Source organism: Sarcophilus harrisii, chromosome 4, assembly GCF_902635505.1.
Source record: "Sarcophilus harrisii chromosome 4, mSarHar1.11, whole genome shotgun sequence".
NCBI classification, from domain to species: Eukaryota; Metazoa; Chordata; class Mammalia; order Dasyuromorphia; family Dasyuridae; genus Sarcophilus; species Sarcophilus harrisii.
This window is the reverse complement of record NC_045429.1, coordinates 263,779,112-263,801,504: the sequence shown is the minus strand read 5'-3', so window position 1 is coordinate 263,801,504 and position 22,393 is coordinate 263,779,112. Positions and strand designations below refer to the sequence as shown.

At 34.1% G+C, this 22,393-nt stretch overlaps 1 protein-coding gene across 7 annotated transcripts in view; it reads left to right on the top strand.

Annotated features, from left to right (window-relative positions):
- The window catches only part of CD2AP (CD2 associated protein), a 179,822-nt gene that overhangs the window by 144,559 nt on the left and 12,870 nt on the right, over positions 1 to 22,393 (top strand). For 2 of the 7 annotated variants that reach the window (XR_004233679.1, XM_031964745.1), the window contains exon 18: positions 14,601 to 14,669. The exons of 4 other annotated variants lie outside the window; for them this stretch is intronic. Coding sequence is in view for 2 of the 3 variants with exons in the window: in XM_031964745.1 (XP_031820605.1) it covers positions 14,601 to 14,648 (48 nt within the window). In the remaining variant the exon portion in view is untranslated. Of the gene's footprint in view, positions 1 to 2,144; positions 5,221 to 14,600; positions 14,670 to 22,393 lie in introns of those variants that run through there. One more of the 7 variants, XM_012549115.3, reaches the window with a different exon arrangement.

Sequence of the window (22,393 nt, the reverse complement as noted above, 5' to 3'; positions counted from 1 at the left end):
TACTGGATAAGTTGCTTCTCAATGCTTCAAACATCTCTCAAGATCATAAATTGAAAAACAGTTGCCTGTTTGAATTGGATGGAATTTCTTGATTGGGAATCCATAGTACCAGTAAAATCACATAGGAGAGGGAAGAAATGTCATTGAGAAGTTTGGTTCTGTCCTCTGGTAAATTATAGCATATTTAGAAAATAGAACACATGTATGCGGGGAAGAAATTGTTTTTTATATGTTTATCTCATCGTGTTTTCAAATGCTGAGTCCTATCATATTTTCCTTTTGGACAATTGTAGTAGGTTTGTAGGAATAGTTTTTGCCTCCACTCTCTTCTCATCCAATATTTCTTTCACATTTCCCCAAACTAATCTTCCTTATACATAGATCTAGTCCTTATTCTTATGCTAAAAAGTTTTCAGTGGTTTCCTTTTGCTTGCCAGGTAAAGTTCTAGAAACTTAGCATTCATGGTCTTTTACAGTGTGGAGTCTAATGACTTTTCCAGCCTTATTTCATAATCCCCTTCTCATATCTCTGTTTCAGCCAAACTAGACTGTTTGCCTTCTCATACATAAATATTTCACTTTTTCTTGAAATCTTTTTTTCTAAGCCCCCCAAATTTCTGCATGTCCTTTCAAATCCAGTTTAGATGTTAGCAAGAATCTCACATAGTCCTTTGGTTCTATCTGCTATACATTTTTGTATTTTATGTTAGTCATATAATTTTCTGTTTATCTTTTTTTAGAGACTATATACTATGCTCTTTAGCTCTTAAGAAACATTAGGATTCATCTAAAATTTCTTTTCTGTTGTTTCACTCATGTCATAGTAAAATAGATTGATAGGTTTATTTAACTGAATGGATATTAATAAGTAAAAACTGATTTAGTTTAAAATCTTTTGGGGAGAGAATGGAAAAACATAAGAGTGTGGTATAAAAGCATTAGCAGATTTTTGTGGTTCTGAGGTACTTGCTTAATAAGTATTATGTTTACTTAACTTATGGAATGTTTCTAGCAAATTTAGTTGTAAAGAAAATATAACTTTATTAATAAATTATATAATTTCTACCTGATTCCCCTAACTGCTAATAATATAATAATATTTATTAATATTTAACATTTAAATAATGTTTAATGTTTTAATAAATATGTATAATTATATGAATATAATATAAATAATTGATATAATATTTAATATGACAATAATATATACTTGGTACTTGTTTTCTTCCTTAGTAGAATGTAAAATTCAAGAATATATATTATTCCATTCTTTGTATTTTAATTCTCAACATTTAGCATAATGTCCTGGTCATACAAGGCACTTCAATTTTTGTTGATTAATATGGGATTTTAAAAATCATGAACTTAAATTTTTGTTTGTTTCTGATCTGAAAGATGCTGATGAATTATTTTTATGACACAGTACTCTGCTATACCTGATTGTTGTTCTCATAAGGCTTCGAGTTTTTTAAATGGAAAAAAAAAAAGTGATTATAACTCAGTAAAGTATATGTTAAATATTTTAGATAAAATAATAGTGTCATAGCTTTCCAGATAAAAGAAAACTATTTCTGACTAGTATTATTATACTTAATAGATCACATTTATATTGCTTTAAAATTTGTAAAGTGCTTTATATATGTTATCTCATTTGATCTTTATAACAACCTGATAAGATAGGTGTTAGAGCATTCCAGAGATTTCAGGAGATTAAGCCATTTGTCCAATGCCACAGCAACTCACATTCTCTGGAACAGGTGACCAATTCAAAAAGGTTGAGGGATTGATCCAAAATCACATGCTTATTCATAACATGGCACAGAGTAGGAGCTTTATTACTGCTTCTTGACTGTTGACAAAAAACTTCCTTTATTGATCTATGAAAATATTTACCCTCTGTAAGTGTGAAATCGTTGTACAAGTTTTCAGTGCCTCTTGACCATGGCACTAATTTTTCATCAAGTTCATGGGAATTAAACTTCAAGTGCTTTAAGATAATGGAACCTGATAACTACTATGGTCTATACTGATTTTGTCATTGTTGAAAATGTCAAAAGATCAAGATGTACGTTTAGGGATAAGACAGAGAAGCTTTAATACAGCCAAGATGCCACTGTTGCTTATGCTCTGTTTTTCCTTTTTAGGTGGAAATAGAAAAGCTGAAAAAAGTAGCCCTGTCTTCTTGAGGGAGGTGTGACGTAGACTCAGTGTTCTTCTTTGGCCAGGGATTCATAAACGAGAATATGAACTGAAAACTGACTTGTTTACTTCCAAGTAACAAAAGATTTTTGGCGTGCTATAGGGAAAAAAAAAAATGAGTACATGAGTTTTCATATCTTACAGAAGGGGAAAGATGAAAATTGTGTATTTTATTTTATTTTATTTGCCAATATGAAAAAGAGGCCTTATTTCTTACTGTGCTGGAATTGCAAACCTCTTTTTTTTCCTGGTTTGCATGAAAATACTACTGAACCTGTATAAAAAGGAGAGGAAGTTGGTAATAGATTTTTATTGAATACCGACAGTGTAATTTTCAAAGACGTCTATACTATAAATAGGTTGATATATATCTTCAAGTAACCTGCAAAATAGACTGTGGGAAGGGGACACATTAGCTTAATAATCACTAACTTGTAGAAATTATTTTTCCCATAGTGCAAAAGGGACAATAGAATATTTGTATGTGTATATATGTATGTATATTAAAATATATATATATTTTATTTTTAGCTTTCCTACCCAAGATTACACTGTTGTGCCTATATGTCTGCAGTGCTGTTTATCATTTGGGTGACAAACAGAAATGTGTTAGCTATAAAGCAGATGAATCAATCACATATGCAAATTTAAATAGCTTATGAAATAAATTTGATAGCTGAAATATTTCATGCCATTTGCACTATAGGGTTCAAAAAAGGAATTTATTAAACAATATTTCAATCATTAAGTATATTTTTAAAAGAATAAGATATTCTTAAATCTGTCAAAGCTAAGCAGCCAGAAAGTTGTCCCTTCAGTTCAATGTGCCTAGAAACTGTAGCACATTTAACATGTAAGCATCAGCCTTATTGCTGTATTTCTCTGCTTAATCAAATATTACCTAGCCTATGGTCTTATAATTTAATCCTCTCCCCTTTTAAAATACCATTAATAAAACAAAATGCAAATCTTTAGGAAATTCATCAAGAGATCATACTTTCAGAGCAGTCAACTCATCATGTAAATATTCAATTTAAGAAATATTATTTGCCTAATTAACTTTTTGGAGTTAAGTTGAACTGTCGAGTACATATTAACTTTATAAAAAATGCTCTTTTACTTCAGAGATCACAGTATCATCACATTTGTTCTATCATTACATTTGTTTTTTAAAGAGTTGCATTTTCATAAATCACATGGTCAACAGCTCCTTTTAAATTCACCAACCTTGACACAATTTTAAAATATTTTCCTAAAAATGTGTCAAAAACCTCAAATATGAACATAGTCCTACTTGGATTTATAGGTTTTACTGGTAACTAATATCTTTTTTAAAAACAAAGCCACAGTTTAAGGTGTAACTCCATTATTGCAAATAGCCAGAAGATTTCCAGTGGATGAAATAAGGCTTATGGTTGTAGGGTGACTGTGTGCCAGAAGGTTGTAATTTTTTTTCCTTGTTATTTCAACTTAAAACTCAATACAGATTTTTCACTTTGCAATTTAATTTTATACAGCTGAAATGTTTGGGTTTTTAAAAATTATAATTATTTTTCCCCCAGTACAATATAATCAAAATATTGATTCATATTGATGTTGAAATAATGCATATATTGCTTTTGGGATAGCTGATTTGGTTAAATAAGTATGTGTTGCCTCATTATGAAGGTCATAGATTTCTGTCCCAATCAAATCATCATTCATCAAAATTAGCTATCATTGTTCCATGTATTTGACCAAGCAAATGAAGATTTTTTTTTTTTTACCCAAACCTTTCCCCCAAAAAAAAGTTCCCCTCCCCTCCCCTGCCTTGGTTTTAATGATAGACACACAGTGCTAAAGGGGAAAAATTTAAGCTCTCTACAATCTAGGAATCATCTTCATTAGAAAGTATGTTCAAAGAAGTTTTTCTTTCTTTCCTTGGTTTGCTAGTAGTAAGATCATTCACATGTTAATTAAAACACATCAGGACAGTAAACTTGTTTTTTAAATATGAGATTTGCAAAATACATATATAAGAAAGTCCCTGGTATCCATTAGTTGCTCTACCCCTAACTTCCTAAGGAAAAGAAAAAAGCAGTTGCATTAAATGGTCTCCACTTATCTGTCTTCATTTAAAGAAGAAAAATGTTCCTTCAGTATAGCAGCTTGCCAGTACAGTTTTGGTATATTATATAATGTCACTAGAAATTCATGTTCATGAGAGCTGTATTATCATATTATTGTATATAGAAATATAATATGTAGGAATGCGGAATTTACATTCTGAAAGGGGTGCAATTTTCATGCATTGATGAAATGTTCTTGTCAAATGTGCACACATAAGCACAAAGCTTTGAGTCAACTATGTGATATCTGTGATGACCATTAAAATGCTGAAATATCTGAGAATGCAATGCATATATAAGTATGCCACAGTTTTTGACATGTAATGCATTGGTTTAGTATTCACATATCATCCTAAAGACATCAAAAATGAATACTCCCAATTTTAAAAATATTTGTTGTGTCTGTAATTTTTTTCTTTACTATTTTTCTCTGCTGATGAAAATGGAAAAGTAGACCTGATGTCATAGAAATTTATTTTCTATTTTCTCACTGTGATTATAGCACAACAAAATGTGCTTCAAATTATCTTCAAATGTTTTGTCCACATGAAAACTTACAATGAATGAGCAGAATAAGACAATCAGTTATACTTAGAAATGAAAAGTGTTACAATAATAAAATGACCTTGTTTTGTTGTAGCAATAAAATGACCAAGTGCAATGACTTGATTTAATAAATCATCTTTCCAAAGCTGCTGCTATGAGTATTTTTAACCATAAAATGTCCTAATCTAATGCATTCCTCTCTCTTTTGCTGCTGTTGCATATTACATTGGGTTTGATGAGTATTCCAACATTCCAAAATGTATTGAATTCAAAGTCAGTGTAAACATATTCTTGTGTTTACAGATACTGTAAAATGCATGTTTTCCCTGGAAAAAAAATTCAAATAAAAAGAAAATACTGCTACTTATATGCGTGTTTCTTTGTTGTTTGAGATATTTTCTATTAACACAATTGTATTTGTGTTTCAGGAAATGGTTGTATCTCACCATAATTTATAGCTTTAATTGGTAGATAATATTTGGAAGATCTAAGTTTTAAAATGAAGTATTTGATAATGCAGTGAAATGACCTTAAACAATGTCTAGGCCCATGGAAACTGAATTGGAAGATAAAATGTTCCTCATAGCTTAATATACCTAATTTTGGATTTAAGTATTATAATCTTAACTATATACTACTTCAATTGGTCCATGATCTCAGTGTGGATACTCTGTAGTCATAGAGATTGTAGTCATTCTACTTGACTGTCCATGGCTTTTAAATCCTCCTTTTATAGATTTCTTAGTATTTCCTGGATAGTATTGCCACAGTTGTACTACGCCCTCCACCCCCATGTCCCCCAATCTACTTTTTCAGTCACTTAGAATTTTGGCTCTATGATATATTTCTTGATCCACACATAAAAACTTTAACCAGAATAATATTAGTCTTGAGAAATGGCCTTGGGCATCCTAGAACCACGTAAGTTAGGATAATTGAAGGTGCTACACAGTGTAGAGCTCACCAAAAAAGGAGATAGAAAATGTCAGTTTATAGGTGAACTCTGTGACCTAGGAATAAGACAGGTGGACAGAATTACCATAGTATAAAGCCAGCTGGGCATGAAATATTTCCTAAGGAAACAAAGCTTTAAAAAAAAAAAAAAAAAGAGGAAGCAAGCCTCAGTCTGGGACTTTGAATGGACTTGGCAGCCAAATCAAGAAAAGGTAATTGATATAGATTTCTTTAATAAATATATCTTTTTCATGATGATTATTCACCAAATGATGTCCCATTATTAATTAACCAAAAATGTTAAGTCTTTGTAATGCCAGAGAAACTGAGGCAGGATTAGAGAGTTTTTAATATTTTATTATGGAGAGCTTGACTAGTTAGCTGGATTGGACTGTTGTTTGAAGATACTGTCTCAAAGTCCAGCTGGGAGCAAGAGATTCCAGGGATTCTTATATAGGGCTTCAACAATAAGGGACACAAAGGCAAGATGTGGGGATAGAGCACTAGTGAGTGGGAACTTCCAGGAATGAACCATAAATTTGGTTCTGAAAAGTTGGAGGTAAGGAAGGATCATAAATTCTGATAAGTTGGGAGGCTAGGAGCTAGGATTTCTGAGAGAAGATATGCCCACCTATCTTGAGATAAACCATATGCATTTTATGATTCTTTGGAATGCTAGTGGTCAGGAATCCCAGACCTAATTATCTTAGTCCCAGTGGCCAGAAAGGGGTGTTGCTACCAGGGAAACTGAGGCATAAGAGTTTTGTAACCATGAACTTAGCAAAATACAGTATTCCATGTCTTTAAAAGGTTTAAGTCACAATATTGGGATTTGGTTAATCAAGAAAGGAAATAAAAGATTACTTTTTAGTCACTATTCACTAGGTTTTTTTCCTAAAGGGCTACACAGTTTGCTAAATGGAATTTTTAGCCTACTGGCCAGTTCATTTGTACAATACCTGCCCTTTATTAACAATTCATTGAATACATTCACCTAGGTAGATAAATGGCGTAGAGTCCAGCTTCTTAGACTATGGTTCACATAACTGAATGTGAGATTATTATTTATCAATAGAGGTTTAATTTGTATGCCTATTATATACACTATATACCCAGGGTCATGTAAAAATTTAATGGGTTTGAAAAGTAGTTGTGAGTAGACAAATTTTTAAGAAGCCCTGGTAAAGTGGTTAGAGTTCTAGGCCTAGAGTCAGTAAGTTCAAATTGAACTTCAGACACTTCTATTTGTATAAGGCCAGACAAGTCACTGTGCCTCTGATTCAGTTTCCTTATCTGTAAAATAATAATAGCACCAACTTCCCAGGGTTGTCGTGAAGATCAAATGAGATAATGGTAAAGTGCTTAGCACGGTAGTGCTATATAAATGTTAGCTGCTATTATTTTTGGATGTGCATAGTAGCTTGGCCAAAATTGTATGTTAAGTGAAATTTCTTAGGCTGGCCTTCCTCCTTTTCACCCTTTCTCTCCTCATTCAGTGTAATCATCTAAAGCTCTCAGGCATCCAATAACCTTGTGATCCTTAGTTTCCTCCATGAAAACCTGCTTTGAAATAAGTTCAGTAAAATCTCAGTTTTGTCTGACAAAAATAAATTTATTACTAAGTGCGAGGAACACAAAAAGGAACAATCCCTTTGTTCAAGTTTACATTATTTTTCTGGAGAAAACATTCACATAAGTTACGTATAGAATTACAAGGTTGATTTTTTGTTTTTTTGTTTTGTTTGTTTTTGCCAGAAGAGGCACAAACAGTGGAAAGATCAGGAAAGGTTTCATGTAGAAGGTGATGCTTGGGTTGAACTTTAATAGGAATCAGGGTTTCTAAGAGGCAGAAGTGAAGAATTGAATGCATTGCAGGTATGGGGATATAGCTTGGCAAAGTAAGAATGGGTTAACAGGTGAAGAACAGATATATCTATTTGGTTGAACCAAAAAGTAGATGAAGGTGCAATATTGTATAATAAGCTTGGAGAAAGGTAAGTTAAGGTAGTTTCATCTAAGAGTAATTGGGAGCCACTCGCATTTAACAAACTGGAGAGATATGGTCAAACCTGCACTTTTAAGTTATGTTAGTATCTGTAGAAGTTGGATTCGAGGGAAAGAATTAAGTTGAAGACCAGTAACAAGTTACTGCAAAAGTGCAGTTTAGGAGTTATGATCTGAATTACAGTAGTGGTTCTGTGAATGGAGAGATGTATGTAAGGTAATTGTGGGAATAGGATCAATAAAACAAATGTGTGGAATAGTTAAGGATGACTGAAGTTACAGACCTAGAAACCCGAAAGTAATAGTAGGTATTACATAAATGCTACTTATCAATATTGTGGGCTTGTCAAATGGGTTAATTTACAAATATGGTGGTCTTCTAGAGTAATAATGAAATATAAGTATCTTCATATAAGAAGTAAAGATAAGTACACAGGCCAAAAAACTACCTTTTTCCCCCAAGTTTTTATAACTAAATCAAAAATTTTTTTTACAGTTTTACAGAACTACAGTTATATTTATAATCTTACAGTGCTAAACTATAAATTATTTTATCAAAACTCTACTTTCCCTAACATCAAGCACAGATTTTCTGCACAGAAAAAGCATTTGATGTTTAAATTAAACCTCTTCCAGTGCTATTTGTATTTTAATGTTGTTTGTCGTTCCTTTCTGAAAAGGACCAGGACATTTGAGAGGTGATGCCATGACATTTCAAGTGAATTAGATTTAAGTGAGGGAGAACTGTGCAAGGTCACCTTAGTTTCCCCTCCAGAAGCTATTCAGTGTCAAAATATGGATCAAGACTGGAGATGGCCCTGGATGCTAGGGGAGACCTTGGCCTTTCTAAGCTAAGGTCTTCAACTGGTGTCAGTTTGCCTTAGGTGGCACCCATTAGGTGATTAAGGCTATTCAGTTATTGAAGCAAAGAATCTCTTTCATCTAGTTAAAAAAATAAATCTAAGTGGAAGAATAATGGAATCTGGGAGTAGGGGTGGACTTTCAGGGGTTCTCAAAGGTGAAATGGCTGCTATTTACATTCAATCTGAGTCTGTCAGAACCAAAACAATGACCAAATGGGGCTTAGTTTAGGACCTATTGGTAGTCAATTAGAATCAGATTGGTTTTCGTTTAAAGCCTGGTCCTTAAGAGAGAAATCTATCTTGTAAACCCCAAGATATCTTGAGAGGGTTCGGAGGTGCTAAAGAATTAAAAATAAGCATCTGTAAACATAAAGGACTTACTTTATGCTAAAATACTATACTAAGCTCTGGGAATGCAAAAATTGCCTCAAGAAGTTCATAACTTAATAGAGACACTAAGCATATAGTATAGATATACAAATAAGCTTTATATTGGGCAAATAGGAAAAAAAAGTTTGAGAAGGAAAGCAACTAGAATTAAAGAATGGTTGGAGAAGGCTCTCTGTAGGAGATAGCATTTTTGTTGGTATGTAAAGAAAGTCTATAGAGATGAAGAGGAGCATTCCAAACATGGAGGACAGAAAAATTATCCAGGACCATAGAGTGTCTTTTCTTGGAAACAGCCAAGGAGACCAGTGTTAAGGATGAAAGAATAGATGGTAGGGAGTATAGTGTAAGGATCCTGGAAAGGTTGAAGGGGGGTTAGGTTAAGTTATGAAGGGCTAAATAGAGGACTTAGGTTTTTATCTTGGTGTGGTGATAGTTCCTGAAGTTTATTGAGTTAAGGGGATAAAATGGTCAGACCTGTATTTTAGAAAACTCACTATGGTGGCTAAATAGAGGATAGATTGGTATGGGGAGAGACTTTGAGGCAGGTTGAACCACCAGCCAGGGTTTTATAGTAATAGTTCAGGCATGAGGTAATGAAGGGCCCTGCCTTAGGTAGTGGCAGTAGCAATGGAGAGAAGGGAGCCTATAGGAGAGATGCGGCAAGGGTGCAATTGATAGATCTTGGTAACAGATTGGATCTGGGAGGTGAGAGATAGTGAAGAATCAAGGATGATACTTAAATTGCAAGTCTAAGGAATTAGGTCCTCTACAGTAATAGTGGAGTTGAGAGAGAGAGGAGGAGGACTTAAGGGAAAATGATGAGTTTGATTTCGTACATGTTGAGTTTAAGATGCTTATTAGATATCTGGTTCAGGATATCTGAAAAGCAATACTAGGGGTCAGCAGAGAAAGTGGGACGCTAGGCAGATTTGAGAATCGTTGGCAGAGAAATAGTATTTAAATCCTTTGGCATTGTTATCATCAAATAAAGAAGTATGTAGGGAGAAGAGAGCCCAGGACAGAACCCTGTGGGACATCTATGATTAGAGGGCATGATGTGGATGACAGTACAGGAAAGGAAGCTCAGAAGGAAGCCCAGGAATCAGAGTGGTACCTGGAAAACCTAGAGAAAAGAGAGTTATCAAGGAGGGGTTGATCACAACAGTGTTTTAAGACTACAGAGAAGTCTAGGAGAATAAAGATTAAAAACAGTTCTTTGAATTTGGTAATTAGATCATTGGTAATGGGAGAGAGCAATTTCAATGAATGATAAATTCAGAAGAGTGTGAAGGAGTTAAGGAGAAGAGAGTGAGTTGTAGAGAAAGGGGAGGCATTTATTGTAAACAGTGTATTTTGAGAAAAGCCACAGAATGCAGAAGAAATACAGGATGATGATGGGGATAGCAGAAGCAATTGCTGTTCTTTATAGTATGTGGAAGACATTTTGCAATGTCTCTCAAATATACTACCTTCCCTAACAGTGCCACCACATTAGATCAGGTCTTTAGTATTTCATACCTGGATAATAGCAAAGGCTGCTTACCTCATTGCTACCCACATCAATTCACCATTCAGCCACCAGTAATTTTCCTAAAACATGCCTCCTCCTCCTCCTCCTCCTTCAAACACACACAACAAACACACACTTCCAGTATCTCTATTACCTCCAGGACTAAATACAAAAATCTGTTTGGTATTCAGAATCCTTCGTAATTTAGCCATCACCTTTTCAATCTCCTTATGCCCTAATACATACCCTTATACCCTAATAATACCCTCAATACATACTCTTCCTGGCTGTTTAGAACACAGTTTTCCATGACCGAAGCTCCATGCTTTGGAATACTCTCTAGGTTTCCTTTAAGAACCAGCTAAAATCCCATTTTTACAGGAAATCTTTTCTAACCTTTCAATTCCAGTGCCTTCCCTTCATTAATTTCCTATTTAGTTTGGCCTAATTTGTATATATTTATTTACATGTTGATTCCTCCATCAAATTGCTTCTTGAGGGCAGGAACTATCTTTTGTTTCTTTTAGTATCCCCAGCATTTGTTACACTTTCTGAGACATAGTAGATACTTAATAAATGTGTATTTGATTGATTGATATGAACATAGTTGTGGATACTAGGGAATAAGTCAGTAGGCAGGGAGAAACTGATAATAAATGAGAGTGGGGATGTCAGAGATGGCAGTCCATTGAAGGAAATGGGATAAAGTAGGATAGCTTAGGCATGTAAAGGGATTAACTTGGATAAATAGTAAGGCCATCTCATCATGTAAAACAGTGAAGGAGGAGAGGTGGCAGAAGTCATCTGAGTAATTTGAGATGACGTGAGAAAAAAGAGGAAGCTCATAATCAATGGCCTTAATTTTTTTTTCTCCCTGTAAAAGATGAGATGAGATTTTTAACTGTGTGGGAAGGGGAAGGGAACAGGGTCAGAGTGATGAACAGTTTGAGAAGAAATGAAAAGAGAGTCTCTCTGAAGAGAGTTACCATGGAGTAGGGAAGAGTGAATTGATAAAGGAGGCATACAATACAGTAGGATTGTCTAGCAGCAGTGAGGGCTTAGTTGAGATTGTAATGCAGCACAACTGTGATTTTCCTTAGCGGCACATGTATAAGAGTGAAGGTGGCAGACAATGGAATTGATGAGATTGAAGTTTGACAGGGGACAATTGGTGAAATAAGGGGGGCTAAAGGTATCAAGAAAAGAAGACAGTGCAGAATTGAATTGGTTTACAAAGGGGGTCAAGATGGGAAGAGAAAAATATGCTAGTGCAATAGAGATAGTCTAGGAGATAAGGGATCAGAGATTTGGAAGTCAAGGTGTGAGCAAAAAATAGGCTGTGGTAAGAGAGGACAGAGGAAAAGATGGAAAGCTGGTAGATTATGGTCAGGCAATAAGGGTATTTTAGATAAGGGTATTTGAAACATTGAAAATGGAGGTAATACAATTGTGGGTAATGACAAGATTAAGGATATAACCAGTTCTAATTGTAGAATTTCAGATAATGACAAGTTTTGTGAACAGTTTGGGTGGTATATATCATTTTACAATGCCTGAAATTGTACCACATAACTGGTTACCTACTGCACTTAAGACTGGACATAGTCACAATACTGCAGTTAGGAAAACACTAAAGTTAAAAATGTTAAGCCTTTGGTCTGAGACTATATAACCCACATTTCTCCACTAATTCTCCTTGACTCTAGCCAAACTTCTCCTAAAATTATGCTTATTTATAAAAATACACTTTTTTGGTACATATATGATATGAAGGAAATGAAATCACATTTTCATGTGACTAAAAATGATTTGTTTCAAGACTAAGAAATGCAAAAATATGACTAAAAGATAATATAACCTTGACTTGGAAAGAATTGAATAATTTCTACATATTAGGCAACTGGTGGGAATCCAGAGACCTAGATCCTCATCCCTATTCTGCTACTAACTAGTGGGGTGACTTTGAGCAAATTGCATCATATCTCTAGTCTAATTTTAGAACATCTTCGAATTCACAGTTAAAAGAGAACTGAATCTAATCCAGCATTCTCATTTAGAAAGACAAAATGATGTAGAAGGTGGTAGACTTGATATCTCACCTCTGATTCTAGCTTAGAATATCTAAATATCTTAGCTTCCTATTCTCCTTTTCTGTCTGATCTCAAAATCCCTTGACAACACTAACCTCCTACAATTTCCCCCTGTAGTTCAGTCGTCGTCGTCTTCTTTTTTTTTTTTTTTTTTTTTGCCAAGGCCAGTCTTTCTACATGTATGCTTAATCTCAACCTCACCTGCCATCTCCAGCCAGTTGCCTTCCACTATCATCTCATCTCTTCTCTTATTCTCTCCAATCTTCAGTTCATCACTTCAGATTGGATTTTTTCTTCCTTCATGCCTACAAATATGCCTAAGTATCTCCCATTTTTAACAAAAACTTCATATATCCTACCATCCCTATTTCTGTGAAAAAGCTTCTACAGAATACTTCCATTCCTATTACTCCTTTCTAAGCCTCTATGGGTCTAGCTTCTAACTTTACCTCTCTAAGGCTACTTTGTCCAAAAATACCAACAGTCTTTTACATGCAAGTAAGCCTCTTTGCAAAAGCCTTGCACTCATCAAAACAATTTTTCTTTCCCCCTTCCCAAACCTACTCCTTTCTGCCTTTCTGGAATACTGCAAGGGTACCACCATTCTTCCAGTCTCTTCTAATCATCTTAAATTCCTCATCTTTAAATCCAGTCATTTGCCAAATCCACACTTGTACACTATCCATACTCTTTCTATCCCTTTCTCTATTCACAGCTACTACTGTCATTTATATCCTTATCACCTCTCACTAGGACTATGAGAATAATGTACCATTTGGTTTCCCTACCAAAAGTTTCTATTTCATCTTTCACCCAGTTGCCAAAGTAATTTTTCTTATGTGTAAATTTAAACATATCACACACTCCCCTATCCAGTCATCTCCATGATTATCATTATTTTTTTAAAAAATAAAAAGTAATTTTAAATGAGCATTGAAAGCTCTTTATAGCCTATTCCTTTCTTTCCAATCTTCTTACATATTTCTCCCCTTATGGGCTAAGGTCATGGATCCTCAAACTTTTTAAATAGGGGGCCAGTTCACTGTCCCTCAGACTGTTAGAGGACCAGACTATAGTAAAAACAAAAACTTTGTTTTGTGGGCCTTTAAATAAAGAAACTTCCTGGCCCTGGGTGAGGGGGATAAACGTCCTCAGTTGCCATGGGCAGTAGTTTGAGTACCCCTGTCTAAGCCATATTGGTAGTCTTACTTTTTTTCACATGTGATCCTCTTATCTTTCATCTTTGTACCTTTACTTGGCTATCCCCCTCATGTCTACAATGCTCTCCTCATATTCCTTTTTGAAATTCCTGGCTTCCTTCAAAAGTCAGCTCAAGCAGTACTTACACAAAGTCTTTTCTGATTCCACTCCTCAGCTTCTAATATCCTCCCTACCAAAATTACCTTGAATATTATATTTGTACATGTTATACCCTCTCTTTCCTAAAATGCAAGCTTCTTGAGGGTAGAGACTTGTTTTACTTTATTTGTGACTATTAAGCAAGTATTATTAATACTTTCTCAATCATTCATTTACCTGAGATGATTATCAACCACTCCCTTTTGAACCCAAGGAAAGAAGGTAGGATCTTACATTACACTGCATTTAGAGTATAGAACCAAACTCCTAAAGAGGGACTATAATTTTATTTGTGACTTAATTTCTCTCATTTTCTTTCAATTTCTTCAATAAAATGGGAAAAATAATAGCTTGTCTTTAACAGGGTTGTGTGAAAATAGAATAGAAAAATAAAGTAAGACACTCAAGTAATTCAAGACAACTACTTCTATAGATTAAGACTCAGATCAGATTGATTTGCTCAAGGTCATAGGTAGTCAGTAGTAGATTAAGAATTTTAACTCAACCCCAAGTCCACTTGATTCCAAAGTCACCACTCATTCCACTCTCATTTGACCACTGGTTCTATGTCATGCAGGGGACTACCCTTGTGGATAAGAAGCCTACCACTTATGCCAACTCCTGACAAATTGTTACTGTAAGGAAGGTAAGCCCAACACACATCTTCCTCAGTGCTCCCAACCCTGCTTACAGCTTTCCCATGAAGCCATTGTTTAGGGAAATGACCTTTGTAGAAAAGTGATCTCTTAACTGCTAACCCTCCTTAGCAGCTGTAAGTTCAGAAGACTTGGAAAAGAAAGTTCTCACCAAGATCCTTAGCAATGTCAAATAGTTTAACATTAGAAACTAATAGGGTTTTTATTCATGGAAATGAAACTTAAAGATGATGTTACCTTACTGCACTCTGAGGACAACTGAATCTTTTCATTTAACTTTTGACTAAAACTTAAGTGTATTGTCTCCTCGTATTAGAATGTGTGCTCCTTGAAAACAAGAATAATACAACCTTGACTTGGAAAGAATTGAGTAATTTCTACACATCAGGCAACTGGTGGGAATCCAGAGACCTAGATCCTCATCCCTATTCTGCTACTAACTAGTGGGGTGACTGAGCAAATTGCATCATATCTCTGGTTCTTTTTGTATCATCAGTGCTTTGTTTACACAAGTATTTACTCAATGCTTTTCACTCATTCAATTGTCTGTAAAATGAATTAGATTTAGATCATTTTGAATTCCATATCAAAAGATTCTTGATATTCTCCTACCATCATCTAGGAAATCAAATTATTTTTAGAATATTTGCAGTGTAACAGTTCATTTTGGGGTTAAAAGGTGTGAGATACAAGCTCACTCTCAGGGACTTATCTAGTAATAATTTATTGATGTTTAAAAAATGGAACGTGTCATCGTATATCCCTTTTGTTTTGAATACAAAATATATTGCAGCCCACGTTCAACCAAGAGTTTGCCATTTCTGCTAAGGTTGCAGAATAATCAGGCTACACTCTGTTGGATGTCTGGTTAGGGTTATATTTCTTAACATAGTCAACAGTAGACAAGCTACTCAGGCATTTATTTCAAATTTGCCAATACAAAGGAAGAAAACCTGATAGATCTATGAACATGCCAACCAGGAGTTTAGCCAGATGTATACAATGATGAATATATATGAATATGCATGCAAGTTTGTGAAGGTTCCTTCATGCATTTCTTGGTTATATCTGCTAATTCAGTTATTCTGCCTATTATTTCTGCCCCCTCCCATAGTAAATAAAATAAAATTTGAACAGGGTATTATTTTACCTCTAACCAGTGATGTACATTGTTATGGTCCCTAGGCCTCCTATTGCATTTATTATATGCATTTTATAATCCCCCTGACTGCCAACTATAAAACAGTAATTATCAGAGAATTAAAAAAATCCAAAACCAAATGATTAAGGCCTTATCCTCATATCATTATAAGGGCCATGCTTACCAGAAGCAAGAGTTCGAAGTTCATTTCAGATGCCAGGGCTCCTTCTTAGGTCATGGTTTTGTTTCTGCCAATAATAGGAACTACTATTCCAAAATAACTGTCAACATGTGGTAATATTCACAGTAAAAGACCAGTGGGTTTGTATCCATTCATTCCTTTTGTATTTCAGACATTAATGGGAAGTTCCCTGAAAGCTCAGCTTAGGTGAACTTTTTGTTTTTATATTGCCATGTCCCTGGTTATGAGATAACTAGTTTTCACACTCTCTTCTCCTTACACTGATGCTGTTCATTCCTTATGTATACTTGTATTCTTTTTTGGATATATACACACTCTTGGTTATTAGCCCCATGGGGCATAAGCCTCTAGGGGTTCCAGCTCTTTTTGTCCAGTGCTTAGTAGTTAATACTTTTCCAATAATTCATTTACTTGAAGTGATTATCAATCACTCTCTTTTGAATCCAAGGAAAGAGTTACATCACATTGCATTTAGTGTATAGAACCAAACTCCTAAAGATGAACTCAAGTAACCTGGAACCCCAAGTTCTAGTGTCCTCTTTGGGAAAACACTTTGGCAGCTACCTAACCTACTCTATTAGATCTTTTCTTGCCACTTACAAAGTTTGCCCATTTTATTTCCTCAATAAATGTGGGCCATACTTCAGCCATTCCTATGAAAGGCATTTATTATGTCTACTTAAAGTGAACAGATTACATATGCCTCAACTCATTTGTTCCATTTTTGATAGGCCAGGGGTCTTCAAACTATGGCCGTGGGCCAGATTTGGCAGCTGAGAACGTTTATCCCCCTCACTCAGGGCTATGAAGTTTCTTTATTTAAAGGCCTACAAAACAAAGTTTTTGTTTTTACTATAGTCTGGCCCTCCAACAGTCTGAGGGACAGTGAACTGGCCCCCTGTTTAAAAAGTTTGAGGACCCCTGCAGTCTAGACTATACTTAGTCCTGAAAGGAATCCCTTCCCCTTTTGCAGTCAGTCTCATTCTTATTTAGCCCAGTCTACTGCCCAAAAGCAGTTTGGCCAGACTGAGATGGCCATGAATGAATCACCTTGCCTGATATTTTGAGCTTCCTTTCACCTGGCTATATTCCTCTCTACAATCAGCACACACTGTTGGGTGAGTTTTCCAAGTCACAGACTAAATTACAACTTTTATCTGAGGACTTTCCGCAGATTCTAGAGAAGGAAATGGCAAACTGCTTTAGTATCTTTGCCAAGAAAACCCCATGTAAGGTTAGAAAGCGTCAAACATAACTGAACATTTACAAATCAAAATATAGGATCATTTACTGAGGGGAACAGGACAAAAATATCTGGGTTTGCTATCCAAATGACATTGTATCATAAGATCCCTTCCCTTAGAGCTTTTTAAGGGAATATTGGTTCATGATACTCCCAGATACATCTGGAAAGGAGGAAGAGGTCAAGACCCAACCATTAAAATGATTTTACCAAGTTTCTTTTCTTTTTCTGTCATTCATGTGTTTTAATCTGAGCTTGCTGTGTTGATTTTTATCTTGAGTCCACTTTTGCAAGGCTCAGATTTGTGATATCACAACTCCCTAACTTGTAATGATTAGACTCTAAGCTGAGAAATGCAATATTTTGCCTATTACTAAAGCAGGATAGTGTGTAGTCTTTCTGTCAAAATCAGAGTAATTTGCCAATCAACTCAATGGTTCTCTGGGGCTCTAAGTCACTTGCCAATCAACCCAAAGGTTCTCTGGATTCTGAGTCAGGCTTACTTATAATTCATAAAAGGTACATTTGGTTTAATCCAGACCTATGCAGAAACATTCTGCATAGAAACAGATACTGGTTCTCATGATAATTTGAGGAGGAAAGAATTTTGACTATTATCTCCCTCTACTATTTCCTTTCCTGCCTTATCCACTTATTTGTACCAATGAAATATATTGGTTAACAGCATAATGTCTAGCATATAGTAGGTGTTTAATACATGTTTCACTTCATTCATCTAGTGCATCGTATATGGACTTTTAAAGGTAAATTGAGATATCAGCCATTGATTTTATGAATATTTTGTGTACTCTTTTTAAATCATGGAGATTTACAAGTTCAAATATATAGAACACAAGGAAATTGTAAAATACCTTCTTATAAGGAAGTAGTAATAGCCAATATTTAGTGCTTATTGATATTATCTCTATTTTACAAATGAGGGAAACTGAGGGAGACAGAGGTTCCCAGGATTATTCAGCTGCTAAGTTCCAAAAGCTATATTTGAACTTAGGTATTTCCAAATTCAGTTCTAGTACTTTATCTACTGAGCCACTTAACTGTATCTAAATAGATTAAAGCAGGGAATTATTTTCAAAGAGAAAAGCAAGAAAGGGAACTAAATTATAGTACACATAAAGAATGCCCTTTGACCTTTGCTGCTGAATATCATTTTTATGATAAATATATCCTATTTTCACAAATTATATTGCTAAAAAGTTTTTTGTAGAATAATTTTAAATGCTATAAATTCTTTTTTTCTCCTCAAAAAAACCAAGTCAACTTTTTTTTTATATAATTGGCTTTTTAATCCCTTTAATGATCTTTTGTTTTCTTCTTCAAACCCATTGCATTTATTGTCTGTTTTAGGAAATCTAAGAGACAGTTAAGTAATATAGTGGATATAGTGCAAGAAAGATATGTTCAAATGTGACCTGAGACACTTATTAGCTCTGTGACTTTAGACAAGTCACTTAGCCTCAGTTTTCTTTACTATAAAATGAGTCTCATAATAGCACTTGACTCCCAGGATTATAGTAAGGATAAAAGGAGATATTTGTTAAGTGTTTTGCAAACATTAAAACACTATATTCATGCTTGTTCTTATTATTAATCAGAATATATTCTTCATTTTTGGAAATATATTTTCATTGTAATAACTCAGAATACTAAAATACTGAATTATAACATTTAAAATGATTTTATCCCACACACATCTTTAAGGAAATTTATCCTAGAAAATTTATTAATTGTCCAGATTTTCAGAAATATTTTTCTTTTCTTCTATATTATTTATAAATGCCTTTTGAGTTTATACCAGAATCATTTCCAGACCTAAATCTACCACCATTTATTTAGCCTTCCCTTATAATAGAAAAAGCCAAGGTAAAATCAACCAAGAGAGCCAAGACCCCTAAAATTTGGGTGCACAGAACTTCACAGTATTCCACATGTGCTCTGATGAAACCATATTATAGTAAGATTTTCAATTTGGGCACTGTGCTTCTTTTAATGTAGCCACAGATCACAAGAGCTTTTCTGAACTCCCATTGTGCACTGTTGGGGCAGTTAGATAGGGCAGTGGATGGAGTACTGCACAGAGTCAGGAAGATCTGTATTCAAATTTAGCATCAGACACCTAGCTATGTTACCTTGGACAGATCACCAAAATCTGTTTGCTTCAGTTTTCTGAGTTGGAGAAGGAAATAATTTGACAAATCACTCCAGAATCTTTGCCAAAATTCCCCCAAATGTGCTCAGATGGAGTTGGTTAGGACCAAAATGATTTAACAGCAAAAATACTTATAATTTTTATATCTTTAAATATTTTAAATTAATATACAATGTTTCCCTTTTGGTGTTAATCATGTGTTTTCTATATCTATTAAGTGGTTATTTTAGATAAGACAACATGTATCTGGCATTGACCTTCTAATTTTCCTTTTAAAAATTTAGTTCATTCCTTTTTAATATTTAATATTTTAATACCAATTTATTATAGATATTTTAATATTGATATTAAAATTTTTAAATATTTCAATTAAAATGTTAAATTTTAAAAATCTTTCTCCAGCTAGCCATCTCCCCAATCCATTGAGAAGGCAAGCAATATCATATCAATTCTAGCTGTAAAGTCATGAAAAACATTTCCATATTAGTCATGTTGCTAAAGAAAACACACACACACACACACACACACACAAAAATATGCTTCAATCTGTATTAAGAATTCATCAGTTCTTTCACTGGAGGGTAAATAGTATTTTTCATTGTGAGTTATTTAGAATTGTCTTAGATCATTGTCTTAATCAGAGTAATTCTTTCATCCTCACAATATTGCTGTTACTGGGTACAAGTATTCTAAAGTCTTTTGAGATCATTCTGCTTATCATTTCTTATAGTACAATTATTTTCCATCACAGTCATATACCACAACTTCTTCAATCATTTACCAATTGATGAGAATCACCTCAATTTAAAATTCTTTATCATAATAAGACCTACTATAAATATTTTTTGTACATATAGATCCTTTTCCTTTTTCTTTAATCTTTTTGGGATACCTAAGAGAAATATGACTGGGTCAAAAGGAATGCAGTTTGCTTTGCTTGTTTGCTTTTTTAGCCCTTTAGGTGTGTTTTTAAATTCTTCTCTAGAGTGGTTGGACTAGAGCACAACTCTACCAACAATGCGTTAGTGTACCTATTTTTCCATATTCCTTGTCACTTTCCTTTTTCTGTCATTTTGACTGATCTGTAAGTGTGTGATGCTATGAATGAGATGTTTTAATTTGTATTTCTCTAATTGATGATTTAGAGCATTTTTCCATGTGACTATTGATAGCTTTCCTCCACTACTTAAAATGCCTGCTCATGCCCTTTCTACCCCTAAATTGATGAATGCTTTGCTTTTATAAATTTGGCTTGGTTTCTTATACATGTGATTTTTTTTAAAAGCTTTTATCAGAGAAATCTGCTGTAAAAAAAAAAAAAATTTCCCTGTTTTCTGCTCTCTAATTTTGGCTGCACGGATTTCATTTTTGCAAAAATATTTTAATTGCATATAATCAAAGACATTCATTTTATCTCTCATGATCCTCTCTACTTCTCATTTGGTCATAAACTTTTCCCTTGTCCATAAATCTGGGAGGCAAAATTCTCCATGCTTCCCTATTTTATTTATGTAATCACCCTTTATATCTAAATCATTTACTCACTTGGCAGATGGGGTGCGATATTAGTCTTTGTTTAGTTACTGCCAAAGTGATTTACAGTTGTCCAAAAAATTTTTGTTACATAGTGAATTGTTGCCCCCCCAAATTTTGATGTTTGGGTTTATCAAATGCTAAATTAATGTCATTTATTACTGTATATTGTGTACCCTTCTCAACCCAGTTAGTTGCTCTCAGGGCTTGTTTCTTGATTCTTCAGAGTTGGCCTGGAGATATTTGCATTTCTGTCAGGCAAAATCTCTGCCCCTGGAGGTCTAGTCTGTCTTGGGGTCTTTTTAAATTATCTTAAAAATAACAAATGTATTTACCCCATATTTATTTCTGCTGCTTTGACAGCATGTTCTGTCTTTTTTTTTCCCAAAAAACTGAAAGTTTTCTGATTTACTCTGCTATCTTCCCAAAATTCTATTTCATAAAGTTTTGATCATTGTTTATGATATTATGACTTAGGAAAAACCTGCTATTCTCTATTGCTTTGTTTTCCAATAAATCATATGTTGTAAAACACCAGAAAATAACTTATGTAGGTTTAATTATTAATACAGTAAAGCATACAGTAATATAAAATGTATTATTACCTTCACTCTATTTAGTATGTTGTATTTTGTGTGTGTGTGTGTGTGGCCAGACTTGATGTTTCCGTGACTGTCATTAAAGCTCAGCTCAAGTTGCACTTAGTAGTCTATTAGCAACATGAAGCTTTTTACTGATTATTCCAGATATTGCTATCTTTTTACCTCTTCAATGTGTTTCATTTACTTTTTAGTTATTTCATATTTGTGAATATGTGCTCTTTATTTTCCCCCACGAGGACTAAAATTTTACTTTTGTCATTGTAACTTCAGTACCTTCTATGTTACTTGGCATATAATAGACACTCAATAAATATTTTTTTTAATTCTAGTCAAAGATCTGTTAAAGATCTTAGCTTATAAAAAACCAAGGTCTCAAAATAAATCAATGCAATCTTCAGTCATCCTGATTTATAACTAGCCATTGGATGCAGATGATTCTAGAGGGGAAAGTGAGGCAAGTGGCCTTGCATATCCTCCCTCACTTAAATCCAATTCACTTTCAAGCCATCACCTCCCTGAAGTCACTGTCCTCTTTGAGAACAAAGGACAAACAACAACTTTGTGTATCTAATCTATTCTACTACTCCACCAACATTAGGTTGTTTTGGTGATTAATGCTTTGACATATAGTTAGTTTGATTATAATTTTTTTCCTTATATTAAATCAGCCCACACTCTTAGCACAAATCCCTTTGGGTAATAGTGTGTAACTTTTGTGTGATTTTGTGTGATTTGTGTGATTACAGCATTATCGTAAAATTTTTGCATAAATATTAATTAGAAGGAAAATTTACCTGTATTTTTCTTTTTGTTTTTGCTCTCT